At 50.4% G+C, this 18,077-nt stretch overlaps 6 protein-coding genes across 6 annotated transcripts; 2 read left to right on the top strand and 4 right to left on the bottom strand.

The window, feature by feature from the left end:
* Window positions 1-5,514: 5,514 nt before the first annotated feature.
* Window positions 5,515-7,601, bottom strand: C8Q69DRAFT_450514 (integral membrane protein). Its single transcript, XM_028629440.1, has 3 exons — window positions 6,253-7,601; window positions 6,049-6,154; window positions 5,515-5,948 (listed from the first exon to the last, which is right to left on the bottom strand). Exons 1-3 carry the CDS (start codon window positions 7,293-7,295, stop codon window positions 5,724-5,726), a joined length of 1,374 nt encoding a protein of 457 aa, XP_028488914.1. The 5' UTR covers window positions 7,296-7,601; the 3' UTR covers window positions 5,515-5,723.
* A 353-nt stretch (window positions 7,602-7,954) lies between these two features.
* C8Q69DRAFT_511904 (putative serine/threonine protein kinase) lies at window positions 7,955-10,874 on the bottom strand (the record flags this gene model as incomplete). The annotated part of the gene is made up of 3 exons (XM_028633280.1): window positions 7,955-9,783; window positions 9,842-10,065; window positions 10,123-10,874. 3 exons carry the CDS (start codon window positions 10,872-10,874, stop codon window positions 8,306-8,308), a joined length of 2,454 nt encoding a protein of 817 aa, XP_028488913.1. The 3' UTR covers window positions 7,955-8,305.
* Window positions 10,875-11,433: 559 nt separating this feature from the next.
* C8Q69DRAFT_502804 (translation machinery associated TMA7) lies at window positions 11,434-11,799 on the top strand (the record flags this gene model as incomplete). Its single annotated transcript, XM_028632430.1, has 3 exons — window positions 11,434-11,455; window positions 11,523-11,612; window positions 11,705-11,799. The coding sequence occupies 3 exons, from the start codon at window positions 11,434-11,436 to the stop codon at window positions 11,797-11,799; spliced, it is 207 nt and encodes a 68-aa protein (XP_028488912.1).
* A 684-nt stretch (window positions 11,800-12,483) lies between these two features.
* C8Q69DRAFT_502803 (hypothetical protein) lies at window positions 12,484-14,006 on the bottom strand (the record flags this gene model as incomplete). Its single annotated transcript, XM_028632429.1, has 2 exons — window positions 12,484-13,777; window positions 13,840-14,006. The coding sequence occupies 2 exons, from the start codon at window positions 14,004-14,006 to the stop codon at window positions 12,484-12,486; spliced, it is 1,461 nt and encodes a 486-aa protein (XP_028488911.1).
* A 653-nt stretch (window positions 14,007-14,659) lies between these two features.
* Window positions 14,660-15,758, top strand: C8Q69DRAFT_450497 (cytochrome b5-like heme/steroid binding domain-containing protein). Its single transcript, XM_028629439.1, has 4 exons — window positions 14,660-14,892; window positions 14,954-14,984; window positions 15,064-15,301; window positions 15,392-15,758. Exons 1-4 carry the CDS (start codon window positions 14,883-14,885, stop codon window positions 15,620-15,622), a joined length of 510 nt encoding a protein of 169 aa, XP_028488910.1. The 5' UTR covers window positions 14,660-14,882; the 3' UTR covers window positions 15,623-15,758.
* Window positions 15,759-17,998, bottom strand: C8Q69DRAFT_450493 (putative stress response protein). Its single transcript, XM_028629438.1, has 5 exons — window positions 17,747-17,998; window positions 17,599-17,649; window positions 17,397-17,544; window positions 16,551-17,342; window positions 15,759-16,498 (listed from the first exon to the last, which is right to left on the bottom strand). The coding sequence occupies exons 1-5, from the start codon at window positions 17,829-17,831 to the stop codon at window positions 15,991-15,993; spliced, it is 1,584 nt and encodes a 527-aa protein (XP_028488909.1). The 5' UTR covers window positions 17,832-17,998; the 3' UTR covers window positions 15,759-15,990.
* Between the last annotated feature and the right edge of the window lie 79 nt (window positions 17,999-18,077).

Below are 18,077 nucleotides of genomic sequence, written 5' to 3'. Positions count from 1 at the left end.
GACAAGAGTCTGGGGAGGATGAGAGAGGATCGAGGGAGCAAAGAAGGATGTTGTAGGAGTCGCGTGGAGAAGAGAAGGAGAAAGGAAGAAGAGGGCGAGTTGAAGTAAGTCGGGCACCCTCGATGCTTAGTATGATGGACATCAGCAGGAAGAAGAATCCTCCCAGAAGCACAGCGTGGAGCAGGACGCGCAGGCTACAAATAGGAAAGAAAGGAGGAGAAGGGGCGGTCCACAGCCTGCGCCCTCAACCGTCGCAGGCCTGGACTGGTTTAGAGGAGTTTTAGTTTAGTGGATGGAGAGGAAGAAGAGAAGAATGAGTGATGAGTAGTTTAGTGAGTTAGAAAAGAGGGAGCAAGACTGACTTGACGGGGGGCGAAACCAGCAAGCAACAGGGCGGATCTCGACGCCGGAGGGGGGTTTTGGGCGGTGGCGCGAGGAAAGTGCGTGGCGGTAAGCAAGAGTCGGTGTCCGTCTTCTATTAATATTAATATTCTTGCTCCATCTTGCTTTGTTATCGAGTGGCTCACAGCCGCGTGCATCGAAGGGAGAAGTGCGTGGCGGCTGCGAACGGTGTGGATTGGAACTAACCAGCCTCTCCAACCCCCATCAACATCCCCAATCGAACACAGTCAGTTAGTTGATTCATCAATCATTATCATCATTATCCATTAAAACTATCCATTGAAACTATCCATAACTAACACACACCACACACCAACAAGAAGGAAAAACACCAACAAGAATCAACTTCCCCCAAGGCCACCAACCGCCGTTGGGATGTGACCAGTTCCAACGCCACATCCACGACGGCCGCCTGACCTGCAGAAATCGCCGTGCGTGCCAGAGTTGGTCGATGACTCGATGACTAGATGCTCTAGTTCCATAGCGTCCACTCGCTTCCCAACTTCCAAGTTCCCAGGCACCAGAGTCTCCACGGGCAAATTAAAAATAATCTCCTCTCCGTCTTCGTGTTCGCTCTCCCACAGTCCAGACCCCGTCTCCACGGCACGGCTGGGACTGGGAGGCGAGCTAAAGCAAAGCCACCCCATGCGCATACTCAAGTGGATTTCATACATGGGAAACTCTATCATCGTTTTCTATACTGTACTCGCACTCGATGACTTCAGCATCTAGACAACTGACGGCTTGTCCGCATTTCGAACCCTCTTGGCTTCGCTGACCTTCCTGTGGTCCGGACCAACAGGTCGGGAAACGAATCGTAGCCTCAGGACGATCGGGAGCATTCAACCAGGCAAGAAACAAGGGAATTCTTGTGCTCACTGCTCATGGTCCAGTCAGGGTCCCTAGTCTACGGTGCTAGTTCGATGGCTGTTGAGTCGACCGTCGACTCATTATTATTCCCATGTCCGTCCCCGTTGAAACAAATAATGGTCTACCTATGGTAGATAGTTAATAATATACCCTAGACGGTGTGGATGAAGAACTTCATCAACGCCGGGGTGGCGATGACCCTGGTTGGTCTATCGTTTATTCTCTTTCTCTTTTCATATCATCATCACCGTCACGGTCACCCTCATCCTGGTCAACCCCATCCCATCCCCTTCCGGGGGGCAGGTTAATCGATGATATACTTCGTATCAGCCCGTGGGGTCCCTAGCGGTCTGATTCGTCGCACCCGACTCGCTGGCCGTGTGACGATCGGACCAGTCCATCGACGTATGCGGCGAGGCGCAGAGAGACAGTGGGAAAGCCTGTCTATCTAGCCGGGTCTGCCTTGACCTTGGACAGGACGACAGGACGACAGACAGGCAAAGTGAGGCGGACTCGCTCGCTCCCCACAGCGTTCGAGAAGAACGGAATGGCCGCTGTGGCCCTTGAACCCTTGATGCCCAGTGGCAGTTGATTGGTTTGTCTCCCATCCTGCCACGTTACGTCCTAAACGGCGCAGCCTCGAGGTTTCGCATCGTCCGGCAATACCATAATCTGTCTCAAGTGCATTCCACAGCCTGGTCGGTCCACGGACATGGCTGGATGTACCTGGCACAGAACGGCCGAGGTGCTGTGCCTCTCACACGAACACGTCTGCGCTGCGTTTCGAGGGAGTTCGCATTCGACCAGGATCCACCAGTACAGGATCTTTGCAACGGATACACCAACCTACAGTGCCAGGGTAAATGTCCCTCTACCGAATAGACCATATCTTATTGTCTGGTAACTCTGGTGCGTGCGCCGTGCACGGCCCACGGTGCCCCAGCCTTTCCGCTCGGATGGCTTGTTCTCTGTTCTCGAACAGATTGTTCCTCCATCCATGATCCAACAGAATAAGCGAGTGGACCGGCGGCTGCGGATGTAATGATCCTGACGCTTTCGATAGAGCATTCCCCCTGTCGATAAGCCCGTACGGCATCGTTAACTGAGATCGGTTCCCTTTTCTTTCTTTCTTGCCGGCAGATAGCCAGAGTATCCATTCCGACTCTAGTCACATCTCATACACAATAGAGCCCTCCTGAAATTCAGGGGAGCGCTCGACGTTCAGCTGACAGGCAGCAGATCGATCCCGGCCCCTGGCGCTTCCTTTCTAAATTCTCACACAAATAGTGCGCTGATGGTGGGTCATCCCAAGTGGATAGTCGTGAGGCGTTCGGAAAATAACTGCCCAGTGCGCAATCCCCAGGCGAGAAGAGTAATTACTGACTGGTTCGAGATACTAGAGTAGTCAATCGCCCTCCGCAAAAAAAAAAGAGGAACCAAACACGCGAACGGCTGTCGCTTGTACTCTACTCCGTACTCCGTATAGTGAGTAGTTCGCCTTCAGCTGCGTCTCGAAGACCGTGGCGAAAGAAATGATGCCCGTTATTGGGATATGACCTACTGATCGGCTTGCGAGAGTATCTGCTCTATCCGATCATGACGTTGCTGCTCCGCCTCTGTTACCGACTCGCAAAGATGCCAGGCTAAAGACATCACTGTGCCACTGATCTGCTGCGCGGTAGTACAAAAAGTACGAACGGGGAGCGATCCTGCGTCCCGTACGAGGGTTCGCAGTCACCGATGACATCTTCCTGCCTCCATCTAGAAGGAAAGGGATGTATCAACATGGACTTCGTAGTGTCTTGCCGCCCGGAACATCGATTCCACCGTGTTCCCTGCAGTAACTCGGCACGCAATAATAGACTCGTACTTGACGACAGACAGGCAGCCTCTTTGATCCCTGATCACAGCTGAGCGCTTCCAGACAGCCCCTAGATAGCGTTCTTGTCCAGGGGTTCTCCCATTCCATCGAAGATCGCTGAGATCACTAGTCTAACGGGATTGTCTTACATCGCTAACCGCCGTGACAACAATAGAGGAAGATACATCACAAACTCACCACCTGCAGCTGGCCCTGACAACGAAATTGACTTTGCGCATACTTTCAAAGGCGCCTTTGTTCTATCTGTCTGGTCTAATCAACGCATCGGTAGAAGGTCTATGCTCGAGCGTCAATTAATCGCGTGGCAGGTGTCTATCAACCATTACAGGGCAACCGGAAAGAAACGCACCTCCTGACCGCTGTAGGCTTATCCCCAGTTGGATCCAATGGTCAATGGAAAATGTTACTGCGATCTTTTGTCGACGTCAAAATGTCAATCGTCCACGTCTCGTACCATAGATTGCCACATCTGGTGGGTTTACTATCTAATCAACTTACATCCCATGAAATCGAAGGCGCATACGCATCCGATCACCTGATTCGAGTCGTCCAGTGATCTATCTGTCTTTGCTGTCATTCTTCTCTTCCTGCCACGCTGGTGACAGTTAAGATCAAAACAAATAGTGTCTACCTAATTTGTCGAGGGGAGCAACTAGTTTGGGTATGCATCTCCCCCGCTGCCTGAGAATTAAACATGCACTACTCGTGATTAGTCTCGAATCTCGATTTCCTCTTCGGTCCAAGGCGCATCCTCAATGGGGTTGAAAAAAACGCACTAGTGAATCTTCAACTCGACGAGTACAAAGACAAACGCCCAGGTGGCCGTTGAATCTAGCCAGAATCTCTCTAGAGTATCTTCGGCGGCCAGTACACGTGTCGACGAACTGGCCGACACACGGAGCCGCGAACATACAGAGAGAGAGCACAGAGCATGATATGTGCACACGGCACACCGCCAGACTGGCGGTGGACAGTGAACAATCTGCACTGAACAACGAAACTTAACTCCAACCTCAGGTCGGATCGGCCGTCTACGGTTTCAATTCAGTCTAGCGCGAGCGGCTACGTTCCTCTCCATCGGAGCTCCTGCTCTTGCGGTTTGTTCTCTTCTACTTTGGACTGCAGCTCTGCGCTCTCCACTTTACCTACTAGCATCGATCACCGACTCCAAGTCGGGGTCGAGTCGAGCCTTTTTCTTTCGTTCGATCTGTCGGTCTCCTCCCCGGCGCATTGGGGAATAGACGATCTTGGAGATGCAGAACAGCTAGCGAGGCTTGGTCAGGGCGGACCCAGCTGGGTACCTACGTAACCTGCCTGCCCGATACGTACCTGCTGAAGTACTATACCGTGAGATTATACTTCCAGCTACGGACGTGTACATGTATCAACTCCACAGTAAGACCTCCGTACATGAAAGTCCTGTACATGCCCATGTACATAAATACATCCATCTGGGAGATGAGTACCTGATATCAAGCGACCAATTGGGTGTTTCCGCTTTCCATGAGCATGGTATTGGGCTGAGATTAACGTTCTTCTACCATAACTGGGCCAAGTCGAGGAATTGATCATTCGTTCATCTAACAGCCGACTCCGCCAGGCCACCTGCTTACGGTCAATGAACTGACTGCAGCCATACTCTGCAGAAGAAGAATATAGTTTTATTCTGCACGCTGCGCATCCCCCCCCCCATATAAACAAACCGGCAAGATACAATATTCATACCTACTGCATATATACACATGCACATACCATGCATCACAGTACGTAAAAGCAGCTCCTAATGCATAGTTTTCTGCTTTCGTTTTCCAGTTCCCAATACCTATCTCCCTAACCTCTGGGAATGGAAAAGAACAAAAAAGAAAGAAAAGGCCTTCTCAGCTCTAGACCCAGGCATCGCATTGATATTACCACTGTACACGTGTATAGGAGTGATATCTCCCCATTAGTGAACGGGCTACATGAAAATCAGGATTTGATCAGTCTCTGGGTTTCTGGACGTTGATCATGATATTGAAGCCCATGATTTACTGGATTTTTTTAACTTTGCATTCCAGGACTATATACCTATACTATGAATAATAAGAATTAACACCGATAATAAGTAAATCAGGCCGAGCAATAATTCTTCCGGGGGACCAAATCAGTTACATGTACTGTATCTATCATCTCTTTTGAACATATCTGCTATATAACATTCGTATTTTTTGCTATTAGTCAGTCATTTTACGAAGATATTAACTAAAAAGAGGACCGTGAGTCTTGGAAGTAATATATAGTTAGAGATACACTCTACCTTAAACATTCAAATAAGAAAAAAAGAGAAAGGAAGGAAGGGGAGGGGAAATGAATCTTCATATTCCGCTGCTTGGAGTATAGTTGCAATCTAAATTGAGCGGATCCAGTTATTCTGGTCCCGATAGATGGATATATGTATATATCTTCATATTATACAATATCATCGCCGACGTGAATCCATTCATCAACCCATCAACTCATCCACATATTCATATATTCATTCATTCATGATTCATTCATTCATACATACATATATACAATTATAATATACTCAACCCCTCTCTTTCCCAGCAAGTTCCTCCGTCGCCATCTCATCAGAACTAACACTTGCACCATCATTCTTATCCTTCTTCTCTTCAACAGGATGTCTATCCAACGATTCATACCATTGGATCACGGAACCGATCAAGAAGGCCCACGAACCCCAGAACGTGGCGAGAGTGGATTGGTACTCGACACCGGAGTTGGCGCTCGCGGGACCGAGAGCGCCGCATAGCTGGAGGGGGGGGAGGTTAGTTTGTATATGATATGATGTGATATGATATGGTTTCATGGTTAGGCCTTGGGGGGGGTGAGGGGGAGGTTAAGGAACGAACCGTAAAGCCAATCCCTCCGACAAAGTTCCAGGCGCCAATGTGCCAACCTAGGATGTTGGGGGCGGGGATGTACCATTTCTTTTGTGTTTCGATGGTGAAGAGGAGACTGGAGTGGAGATTTAAAGTTAGTTAGTTATGTACATATGTACTTTCGTTGATATCATTGAGCGTGGTATTTAGTATATGGCTTTGTCCGCGACATACCCGCTGGTAATGAAGAGAGAACCGCCAACAATCTGCGGCACCCAGTAAACGCCATTCGTGACGCGTTGACTCATATGGTTAATAATGCCCGGAAGGCCCGTGAAGCCAGCAATCCAGAAGATAGTAGCCCCGATCAGCTGCGCCAGGGAGGCGAGAAAGCCAAGTTCATGCAGATAATGCGTCTTCAATTCCGTCCAGGACGGAAACCAGGTGAATGTCCTATCCCCGGCGGCATCGACGGTCGTCCACGAAGAGTGTCCTCTGCGCCGTCCGCTGCCCACGAAAACACGCCGGTCCGCGTGATGATGACGGCATTTGTCCTCAGATGCGGGCTTGACGACGGTAATCGCCTCTGCGGTCTCTTCCCGGAGCACCTGTTCCAAGGCCCAGCCGAAACAACCCGCGGTGTTCTCGTTGACGGCCTCGAGCATCAGGAGCACGCTGCCGATTTCGAAGGTGGTCGCGCCGATAAAAGCCGTCACGCCACCGGCCGTCAGGGACTCATTGGGGAATGCAGAGCTGGGATCTTCCAGCGGTAGCCAGACGAAGAAGGCGTTGATCACCCAGATCACGGATCCGAGGGTAAAGACGACCGCGACCAGGTACGAGACGTTCCAATAGGGAAACACACTGAACATGCGCCAGATGCCCTGGAGCACGGAGCGGAATTCGTTCGTCTTCCGCGGAGCCTGATAGCGTGGCTTCGTTGTTGGATCTTTCTCATCATGATATCGTACCTGCAAGGCATGTCGGCCCTTGCGGTTATCGCGAGATCGCCACAGGTACTGGATCTGGTCGGCTTCAGCGCGTGGTGGTTGTTGTTGTTGTTTCTTGCGATCTTGCTCGATCGTTTCCTCTTCGCCTTCGGGTCTCTTTCTCTCAGTCTCGCCTTCCAAGGCGTACTTCTCCGTTGGTTTGAAGACCGCATGAGTAGGGTTCAGAAACGAAAAGGGCGCATTGATATGAGAGCGCTGTAGTTCGAGATCAGCATAATCCCGCAGCGGCTCGCGCTCGGGGCGAAATGCCCGTTTACTCAAAGGCATCTGAGATGTCTGATTGCTGTCGTTGTATATCTTCTCGCATCAACAGCCATGTCCTTATGTAGTATTACTACTCCGGGGTATGCGGGAATGCATGGTTCGATACCCCTTTAAAAAAAGAACCTTTTGCTTTTTCCAGCCAGAATAGGGAGAAATAGTGTGATGATATCTTGATGGGAATCATGGCTGTCAACCAAACAGGCTTTCTTAGGCGCCCACGCTAGGGCCCGCGCTGACGTCGCCGGGAACGGAACTTTTGAGCGTTTTGATAGAAGATATTTCAGGAATGGATTGCTATTGTAGATGATGATTATTATTTTTTGAAATACTCTGGATTATCAGATTCTATTTATCATTTAAGGGTATCGATGATGCCTGCGCTGTAATTCAATTGAAGACGAATATACGGTAGTTAGCCAGAAGTTGATAACGGTTCAACGATGATGCAATAACAATAAGATACATCCTATGTTACGTTAACAAACATAACAGGTTGATGGCAAAACTTGGATGTCTGGTGGCGATGATCTATCTGGTTTCGAGTGTTCTCTTTTTGTTGTTTTAACAAATCCTATGCGTGTCTCCATTTCTTGTCTTCTGGTGATTGATAGTTATATTTCTGTCTCTATATAACAGATATTGATCAATCAGTTCCCCTTATATCGAATTTTATACTCTATGATATCTGCAATGTGTCCTACAAGACATATCCATATACCGGGACAGAAATGACTGGATCATTCTTCTGGTAATCTATTTTCTCGACTGGACGGCAAAATTAGATACAAATCCGCCGTAGCCGTCTTGCCAAGTGAAAATGAAAGGGTCATGGTATAATTAAGTATTTACAGTTATTGTCAACTGCATGCCATCCTAAGACAGATCTAAGATCGAATGATATAACACGACACCATAGCGTCCAAGGCCGATATACATGGATAGAGCTGAAGAAGCTCCTCTAAATAACCACTCGAGAGTCGTGCACGTCAACTATGTCTATCAGAGTAAATAAGTTAATTCTTGGGCCGCGCGATGAATGGGTGTTTGAGTGCCTCCATCGGAGTGCATCGTCTCTCTGGATTGATATTCAAGCACCGATCCAGCAGATCCACAAAATGCGCAAGTTCTTTCGCTTCTGCATCCCCGAGTCCCCGCGTGTCCTTTCCCATCAGCCGCGTTTTCAGGTCGCGCGTTGGCTTCTTAAAGTCAAGGATTTTGGTGACAATTCGTCCAGTTGTCTTGTCTTGCTCTTCGCTTCTAAAGTTTAGAAGATCGTCAAAGTGAAGGTGGGTAAGACTGCCTCTTCGCAGCAGCTTAGGAGGGATCTTTCCACGGCACTCCATGATGGACCGCAGCATCTGGTTGTTGTTGCGCCCAGTAAAGAGAATCTTGCCGGTGTACAATTCATACAAGGTACAACCGATCGACCACACGTCGATAGAGTAATCGTACGGCATACCAAGGATGATCTCAGGTGCTCGGTAGAATCGACTCACGAGATACGGAGTGATCTCGTTCTCGGTGGCTGGCGATGCTGATCCCAAGTCGCACACTTTCAGCACGTTCCGGTGTTCATTCACCAACAGATTATCAGGCTTCAGATCCGCATGGAGAATGCCGCATTTGCGAAGCAGACTCAACCCAAGGAACATCTGCTGAGCATAGGCTCGGATCGCCCGCAAGTTGAGACCAACGTCTCGTCCGAACTTCTTCAGAACTTCGCGAAGGTTCATGCTGAGGTTCTCAAACACCATACACAAATGGCCCTTGTGATCAAAGTACCTCTCAAACCTGATAATGTGCTTCTTGTCGTCTGGATCCGCAGCCTGGAGCTGCTCCAAGATTGCGATCTCCTTCATACCCGCCTTTTTCATGGTGTCATTGTTGCGGATAATCTTGATGGCAACAAGCTTCCCTGTCTTTGAATCTGTCGCACGTACCACTGATGAAAACATACCCTTTCCAAGATTCTGCTGGATGTGATATCGGCCGTTGATTAACTCACCCAACCTCACATTATAATAGCCTTCTGGGTCATCCCAATTGTCCATCATGCTCATGTCCAGCTCTTGAGGCTGCGGAACGGCGGTTGCAGTGGCATGTACAGGCCGCGAAGTCTCTTGAGACTCTTCAGCGAACATATCATCGTCGTCCTCGGCAAACATGTCAAAAGGGTCTCTCTCTTTTACCGGTGCAGCTGGTGGTGGCACCGCACCGGGAGCATCAGGCATGAGCACGTCCTGTTTTGCGGTTCTAGTCTCATCGTAGGCGGTAGAGGAAACTTCGTCACCGAAATGCCTTTGATCATGTCGCTGCTTCTCCTCTCTCATATCAACGGTTGGATCGTAATCGGCGGCAGAAGGGTCATCTCCATCCACGCCGTCAGTGGGAACGACTCCGTTGGCCAAGTTCTCATCCTTCGAGAGATTAATCTCAGGAGACGGAGCCCTAGTCTCATTTGGTGTCACCGACGACGACAATTGCGGGGAAACTATAATCGCACATTAGTAACTGCACCCCTAAATGTAAGGGGGCCGACCAAAACCTACCAGACGCCACTTGGCTGGCACTTTCCGTACTCGGAGTTGAGGGATCTGTTTCAGCCCCAATACGCAGTGCCTGAAGCTGCAAAGGAGTCGCCTGACTTCTATACTTAGCTTTAATAGCTTCACGCCGTCTCCGGCGTTCTTCTAGACGAGCAGCCTCATCTGTTGGCTCGGATAATTGCGGCTCTGGCTCTTCGTGAGTCTTTTCCGTAGCTGGAGCATCAACACTGGAGGCAAACAGTCAGCCAAATTCCATCTGAAAATAAAAATGCAGGCAAACATACATAGTCACTTTACGGGGACGAGCATCGGTAGAATCCTGCTGCTGCACCTGATTCTCTCGAGTTTCAGCCTCTTTTCCAGATTCTTGAGCGACGACTGGGGTCTTGCCCCGTTCGCTCACTGACTGTTCAGTAGAATCCCTCCTTCCCCCGGCCTGTCGGACCGAAAAATCATTTTTCCTCGGTTCCATTTCGTCACCGGAATACTGCTTCGGCTTCCTCACGTCTCGATACGGTGACCGGCTACGCGTTCTGTGGCGCTTGTCCCGAGGCCTGTCATAATCGTCGGTGTATCGCAGGCTGCCACCGTATCCTTGCTCTCGATCGTAGTCATGGTAAGGCCTGCGGCGTCGGTCGCGGTAACCTCGATCGTACGACCGGTCATCGTAGTATCTGTCGTCGTATCTCGACTCGTACCGTCGCGGAGGAGGGGGAGGAGGTGCATGCCGGACGCGCCTGTCGTCATAAAAATCATCGTCACGTCTACGCTTCTCCCCTCTGAAATCGCGATAGGGCGAGGAAGGGGAGCGCGAGCGCGTTCTCGACCTCGATCTCGTCCTCGATCTCCGTGGGCGCGGCGACCGGGTCAGTGAGGCAGGAGATCTGGGCGCCGATGATAAAGATGGTCTGGTGGGACGGTCAACGCTGGTGCCATTAAGAGAAGTTTGCGACGTAGTTGCCTTCGTCTCCGAACCTGATTCGATGATCTCACCCTCGGAAGGGGTCGATGGAGACCTCGACCTGTGAGAATCCATGACGGCGATGGTCTAGACAGTCGATGCAGAAGATAATATGGCCCTTGCTGGAGCTTTGTAGTCGAAAGAAGAAAACAGCGTGCACGGTTAGCAGCAGATCGCAACGACTAATGGGGCTGGGTGGTATGAAGAAGTTCCAACCGGCTAGAGATGTCTGCCTTTTGCTCCGCTACCGGGACAGCACTTATCGTCCTGCATACATCGGATGCCGTACCAAGCTCTCTTCCTGGATAGCAAGGAGGTATCACGCGCTAGAGACGACTCGAACCGCGTGAATTGAGCTGGTCGTCCGGACGTGTCGAGAAGCTCGTTAGTTCGGCTGGAGGTGAAGTAAACGCAATGGACCGAAGTTGGCGGTGTCCGATTAGAGATTTTGCGCTTGGCCCGATCTGGCACTAGCGCAGACGGAAAGAAAAGGGAGGGGCAAAAATGGGAAAAGAGGAAACTGATCTTCTTCTGATAAGCAAGTTCTCTGCTCCATTTTTTCTGCTTCCTCCGGGCGAATCTCTGTCCTCACAGCTTTTATTCGATCATCGGTGCCTGGACGATCTCGATCACAATGGGTGGTGGTTCCAGAGAAGGTAAGGGAATCTCTCTACTAGCTACTGTCTACATATCATCCATACTGACTCATTTCTCCAAATGCAGGCGGCAAGGCCAAGCCCCTCAAGGCTCCCAAGAAGCAGCAGAAGGAACTGGACGAAGATGAAATCGCGTTCAGAGAGAAGCAGAAGGCTGGTAAGTGGAGGAACACCCTCTTTATCTATTGCAAGAGGTTCATTCTCGAGTCTTTCTGGGCATTTTCACTGACAGATCTTGTCTACGCACAGAGGCCAAGGCCAAGAAGGAACTGATGGAAAAGGCCAAGGGCAAGGGTCCCCTGAATATTGGAACCCAGGGTATCAAGAAATCCGGCAAGAAATAAATTTCTTTACCACATCACACATCCCGACCGCACGCACACTATCCGAGCACCGACGATGAGACTTGGGACGTTCTAGTTCGTGCGGAAGATGGCTATCATTTGCGGGGCGATAAGAAAAAAGGGAATTATGAGATATCAACGAGCTTCATGTACATCATTCGGCGTTTTCATCGGATCAGTCACTTACCCGAGCGAGTCAAATGCGCATGGATAATATATTTTATGCTATATATACCTGCGACATCAGATGTCACGCATCTGTGGCATTTCTGCGTCGCTAGGTTTCACGCATAACTGTATCAGGTCTATATATATATACTAACTGGTCAAGTGTAGACTAACTCGTAGACATTATCTATATCTAAGGTGGGAAAGGAGCGCAAGAAGGACGTAGCTGGAGTCTGGAGTGCTATCTAACCGAAGGAACGTTGATGGAGAGTGGGTATCGCGAGAAGCAATGAGGATATCATGCGCGGGAAGAAGATGCTAAGCACGCTAGGAAAGACATGACACAACGACATCAAGGACAGGAACATAATAATCACCAATCAATGGACAAATATGTACCGACTGGCAGTGGTTTGCAGGACAGATGATGGCCCAGCCAACATGAAAATGAATATGGACAGAGATAAAGAAAAATAGTGGTCGCATCGCTGGGAATAAATATAGAAAGGCCGAGCTTCAACTAGTCATACGTTTGACCCATAAGCTCGACCCACTTTCATAGACGCATTCCTCGTCGCGTTTCTTCCAAGCTCGTAGGATCTTCAAACCAAGGTCGTGCTCCTCCTTGTTGATCTCGGCGAGCTCATCGTTGAGACTGGAGACAGTCTTCTTGATTTCATTTCTCGCGGCTAGATCATACACAGTGGAAGTCGGTTGCACAGCCTGGGTCAATTCGTGGATGATAGCGTTGATGCTAATGCGACGGCGCTTAAGCTCTTCTCGCTTTGCCTCCAGCATGTCGATGCGACTTTGATATTTGACTTCAATGGGAGCCATCGGCAAAGACTTGTATTTGTCCGCCTGGAATTCAGAAGGTGTTGGTTTCCTGGTTGTGCTCTTGATGGAGGCTGCCGAACTGGGAACCGGGCGGCGTCTTCCCATCACTGAAGAGGGCATTTCAGAGACAGGTCGCGTGTTGCTCGTACCGGTCACTGGTGGAGTCACGACGTCTCTGGCCATCATTGGTGTTGGGGCGATGGCTGACTTGGTAACCGCATTATTATCTGTCCTGAACGGGCTAGGAGATCCTTCACTGAGATGCTTATCAGGGGACTTCGCAGGAGGGTCAGGGAGGCGGCTACTAGAAGCCTGGGCTTCCAACCCTCCCCCGGCAGTTTGTGTCTTCTGTTTATCGGACTTAAAAGGCACATGGGTTTTCTTGAGCTTCTTGGGCATTCCCCCGCTTGTAATAGTAGTGACTGTGCGTGGTTCGAATCCAAGACTAGCCGAGAAGTGACGGTCCGTTGGCTTGCTATCCTTCTGGTGATCATTGCGTTTCTCCGCCGCTCGGTTTGGATCCTTGTTTCTTCCAAAGAAGCTGTGGTGATGCATCGCCGGAGACGCTTGTTCGGAATTGCCAATCTCCCTCGCCATGGCGCCTCCCGCGTAGATATCCGACTTTGTCTTTTCCGGCGCTTGTCTTGCCGTCTTGCGCAGGATAGGTATTTGACTACTGAACCTGGTTCCCTTCTGCGGAGACTCCACCGGCTGTCTTGCTTCCTCTTCCAGAGAGGATACGTCAGAATCTGGTCGTCTCTGGTTGGCGGCTCCCTGGGCAGGAGAATCGGGAGGTGAGATCTCTGGTGTTCCATTTGCCTCGGAATATCCACTGGAATAGCGTATATCGCTATAAGCGGACTGCTGGCGCGAATGATGCCCTGCCACATCCCTCTCCAGGTCTTCGGAGTCGTAGTTCCTGTATGCGGGATGATCGGGATAGGGCGTCCATGCATCTGGATCCTCCTCCTCACTAGTCAGGATGTCAGCTTACACCAAGCCACTTATTTTTCCCCTTTCCCAGTTATGACTTACACTGGTAGTGGCGGAAGACTCTTCAGGCTCTTGTTGGTCGAGTTATCATGCAAAGCTCCCGGAATGCGCGGCATAGCCTTCAGACTCTGTTGATTCAGAGTCGTTCCTATGAGTTTGGGACTTCCAATAACTGGTTCCCGTGGGCGGCTGAAAGCCTTTTTCCACATGATGCGCTATGAAAACAACGTGTGGGTTTGGTGTTAATCTGTAATAATAACTATGGTCGCGTCCTGGAGAGAAAGGGGGCGATAAGCAACCTCGTGGTCGAGAAGAGATAAAAAAAAACAGTCCAGGCTTGCAAACGGACAATAGATACAAGGGAAATTACAAGAGCAAGGACTAGAGTATAACTGTATATCACGTACCCCAAAATAAAATAAAAAGCAAGACTGCAAGATTCTGTAGGGGTCAATTATTCATTATGCTGCGAAGCAGGGGAACGAAGAGAGAGAAGCTCATGAAAAACAGTGACTGCTAATTAATCGACTGCAGGCAGTTAAAATGACAAGGGTGTCAGCTCATTTCAGGAGGGCGCCAGCAACAAGATGACAAGCGAAGGAGGGTCGCGTTAGTTATCGCTATGACAACAGGACTAAGATAGTTAATTAGTTGGTTGCTCGACGACGACTGACTGCAACCCACTGCAAGATACAGACAGAATATCTAGTCGTCGAAAGGAGAGAACAAGATCAACCAGCTGGAAAGAGAATGGAGGGGATATTAACTGGTCACAGACCAGCGCATAATGCGCAAAGACCGCAAGCTGGGCTGATATTCATCTCGGGGAGCACAGCCTCCAGGGAGATCCCTCCATCATTATTGATTAACTAGATTGACGCCGGACCGTTTCAGATTGCGGCCCTAAAAGTATGGCAGAAACGATGGCTCTTGCTTGACCGCATCACGTGGTTCCTGATCAGAGTCCAGACGTCCAATGGCGGGGAGCATAAGCTGACCTCCGCAGCAGTAGCTTATTATTGCTTTCCAGATATCTCACCTACAACCACAGCTGAACTGTTCAGCTAGGTCCAACAGCATTCGAAATGGCCACAGGTGAGAACTTGGATGATATATACAGCTATTTGCCTCGTCTATACTGACAGGATATATCCAGAAGAGCAAGTCCCACCACCTCCAGCGGAAGCGTAAGTGTCCATCAGCCGATAACATACTATACCACCATCACGAGGCTCTCGAAACTGACATCGAACCAATATACAACAGCATGTCTATAGCTTCGCCAATTAACCTGGTCCTCCTCTCCCTCTTCATCCTTGTTCTCTACTATCACTTCCGCCCCAAGTCCCAAGTGACGCTACCCAAAGGCCCACCTCCCGTTGTTTTCCGCACCTTCACTCCCTCTACGCTGCTACCTTTCAATGGTGTAGATGGCGCGCCAGTATATCTAGCTGTGCGAGGCCGCGTGTTTGACGTGACACCCGGAAAAAACTTCTACGGACCGGTATGGGAAATCACCCCTCTGGCACTGTCCCGTTAGTTACTGGAGAGGGAACCACAAAAATTGCTGACAAGACACCGATGATGCATGTAGGGTGGCCCGTACGAGAACTTTGCTGGACGTGATGCCTCTCGTGGACTGGCCTGCCAGAGCTTTGATGAGGAGATGCTCACCCAGGATCTGAAGGGACCCTTGGATGACCTTGCGGACCTGAATGAGGAGCAGCTCGAGAATCTGCGTAGTTGGGAGGAGCGGTTCCTTGAGAAGTACCTTGTGGTCGGCAAGCTGGTTGCTGAGGGTGATCCCGAAGCGCCCTCTTCTTGATTGCGAAAATCTTCGGAGTCAATGCAGAATTGGGCTGAGCAATTGGCCAGGGCCGCGAGGCTGTAGCTTGGGCTCTCGAATCTCATATTTTGTTTCTACCTCAAATTTACGATTCACGTCCCTTGAAATGCGCATTATCAAATCTCTCAGTTTTTGATACAGTTAACAGGAAAACAGGTTGAAACAGAATAACAGGCGATGGTACTTGGTCGTGATGGAACACTCCAAGACAAAATTAGCATGAAATATCGTAGTCATCATCACAAGGCAAGCACGTCTTGCCATCCCCTATTTTATCAACCACCACAACCACCGGATATCATCCTCTGAATGAGTAGTATCACCATCACCTATAGTCTTGCAGACGTTTAGAGTTCCGAATGCGCCTTCTCGCTGGCTTCATAAGCCTTGTCCTTGGCCTCAGAGACCTTCTCCTTCACGTTCTCAGCAGCTTTCTCAGCAGCTTCCTGACCCTGTGCTCTTCCGCTCGAAGCGCCAATCTTCAGCTGGTCCAAGATCCACTGGCCGGTCTCACGGAGTCTGGCATAGATCGTCCCCTGCGGGGAGCTAGTTCCGTACCGGAAGTACTGGGCATTACGTCTAGCAGCGGCGCGCAGTTCGTTTGTGCTGGCGCCCTGGTAGGTTGGGATGCCATAAGAGTCAAGGTAGGCCTTGAGCTCTGAGCGGGACCAAGTGTCGAAAGTGGTGTCCTTGATCGCATCGGTGGCTTGAGCGAGATACGAGGTTGCAGAGGCATAGCTATCACCTCCGGTTTTGGAAGCACTGGCGTAAGCCTCCTGCGCCTGCTTCACGAGCTCATCACGGGTGACGCCGGCACGGTCAGCGGCTTTCTTGTTCACTGAAGACAGGTATTTCCTGGCAGCGAGTTAGTAATCTGCGCAATAAAACGAACCAAAAGAGTACCTACTTCAAGTTATCCGTAGTCCAAGTGTCGAAGGTCCAGGCATTGTAGCCAGTGGAAGCCTTGTGCTTGTGCAGTCTCACCTGAGCCAGGAGCTCGTCCCGCTTGCCGCGCTGAGGAACCGGGACACCTCGAGCATCCAGGTAAGCCTTCAGACGGGAGTCAGACCAGGTCTTGATAGCCGAGTCGAAAGCGTCTTCCGCCTTCAATTTGGCATCCTCAGTTGCTCTAGCATACTCGTTTCCAGCCTTGGACGTGGCGGCACCAATCACGCTCGCAACAGAGGACGAAGCCGTCGCGGAAGCAGTAGATGCCTGGCTAACCAGCGAAGCGCGGTGCTTGCGGGCAAGGGCAATCAGCTCATTGCGCTTAGAGCCCTGTGGAACCTTGACACCGTGCTCATCCAGGAACTTCTTCAAGTCAGAGTCGGACCAAGCGTTGAAAAGAGCATCACTCAAGGTAGCCTGAGCGGCTTCGGCTGAAGCAGAAGCTGATGAGGCAATGCTCTTCGCCTGCTGACTTGCCAGGCGCGAGTTGCGACGGACCGAGGCAATCAGCTTGTCACGAGTGGTGGGCTGAGGAACCGGCCATCCTCGCTCATCCAGCCATTCTTTGAGTTCGGACTCGCTCCAGTGTTCGTACAGCCAGTTACCCGGATACGCGGCGGTCTCACCAAGCTTCTTCGCAATTTTCTCGTAGTTCTCACGGGCCGTTTTGATCAGAACATCACGAGTCCGCGGCTGGGGAGCAGGGATTCCATGACGGTCCAGGAACGCTTTCAGTTGTGAGTCCGACCAGCTGCGATATAGTTAGCATCGCGACTCTTCTGAGCAGAGAGGGCGGCAGTCGTACGTGTCAAAGATCCATTCCTTCACGTTGTGAGCGTGGTATCCGGTGTGAGCCGAGGCCTGTGCAAGAGGGATCTGAACCTTGGATTCCCAATTGGACTTGACCAAGTTCTCGAGATCCCTGCGGTCCGCAGGAGTCGGGTAGGGGATGTCTACGCATGGTTAGTTCGTATCTATCAACTGTTCATTAACGATTTCAAGCATACCGTGATCCGAGAGCCATCGTTCCAATTCTGTCTCGTGCCATTTGTTGTATGCTGTAACTTGTGTCAGCCAGGATATCCATGCAAGCTGCGACAGGAGCTCCCGCTTCAGACGAGTTCGCGCCCGGAGCTACTACCGTCAAGGACTTACCAGCTTTGCTGAACCAGTTGCTCGCTCCAACCGCCTCAGCGGTCGCGAGCACAAACACGAGGCCCGTGGCCCAGTTTAGCTTCATTTTTGGTGTCCTCGTCGTGTCCTAGAGCTCTGAAGACAGGATACCGTTTGAGCTGTGGTGAGAGAAAGAGAGATGGGGGGTCAGTCTAGATCGAAACAAGGGGTGATTTTATTAGAGGTTTCAGCGGGGAATGCTCAGACTTACCAAGAGAGACGATCCGAGAAATGGAAAGTAAAAGGGAAAAGAAAAAGACCTGTTGTCTCAGTTGAATAGCGTGGTGAAGCTCAAGTGGGAGCCAGAAGTGTC

Source organism: Paecilomyces variotii (genome assembly GCF_004022145.1).
Source record: "Paecilomyces variotii strain CBS 101075 chromosome Unknown C8Q69scaffold_1, whole genome shotgun sequence".
NCBI classification, from domain to species: Eukaryota; Fungi; Ascomycota; class Eurotiomycetes; order Eurotiales; family Thermoascaceae; genus Paecilomyces; species Paecilomyces variotii.
This window is presented reverse-complemented; position numbering and strand designations above follow the sequence as displayed.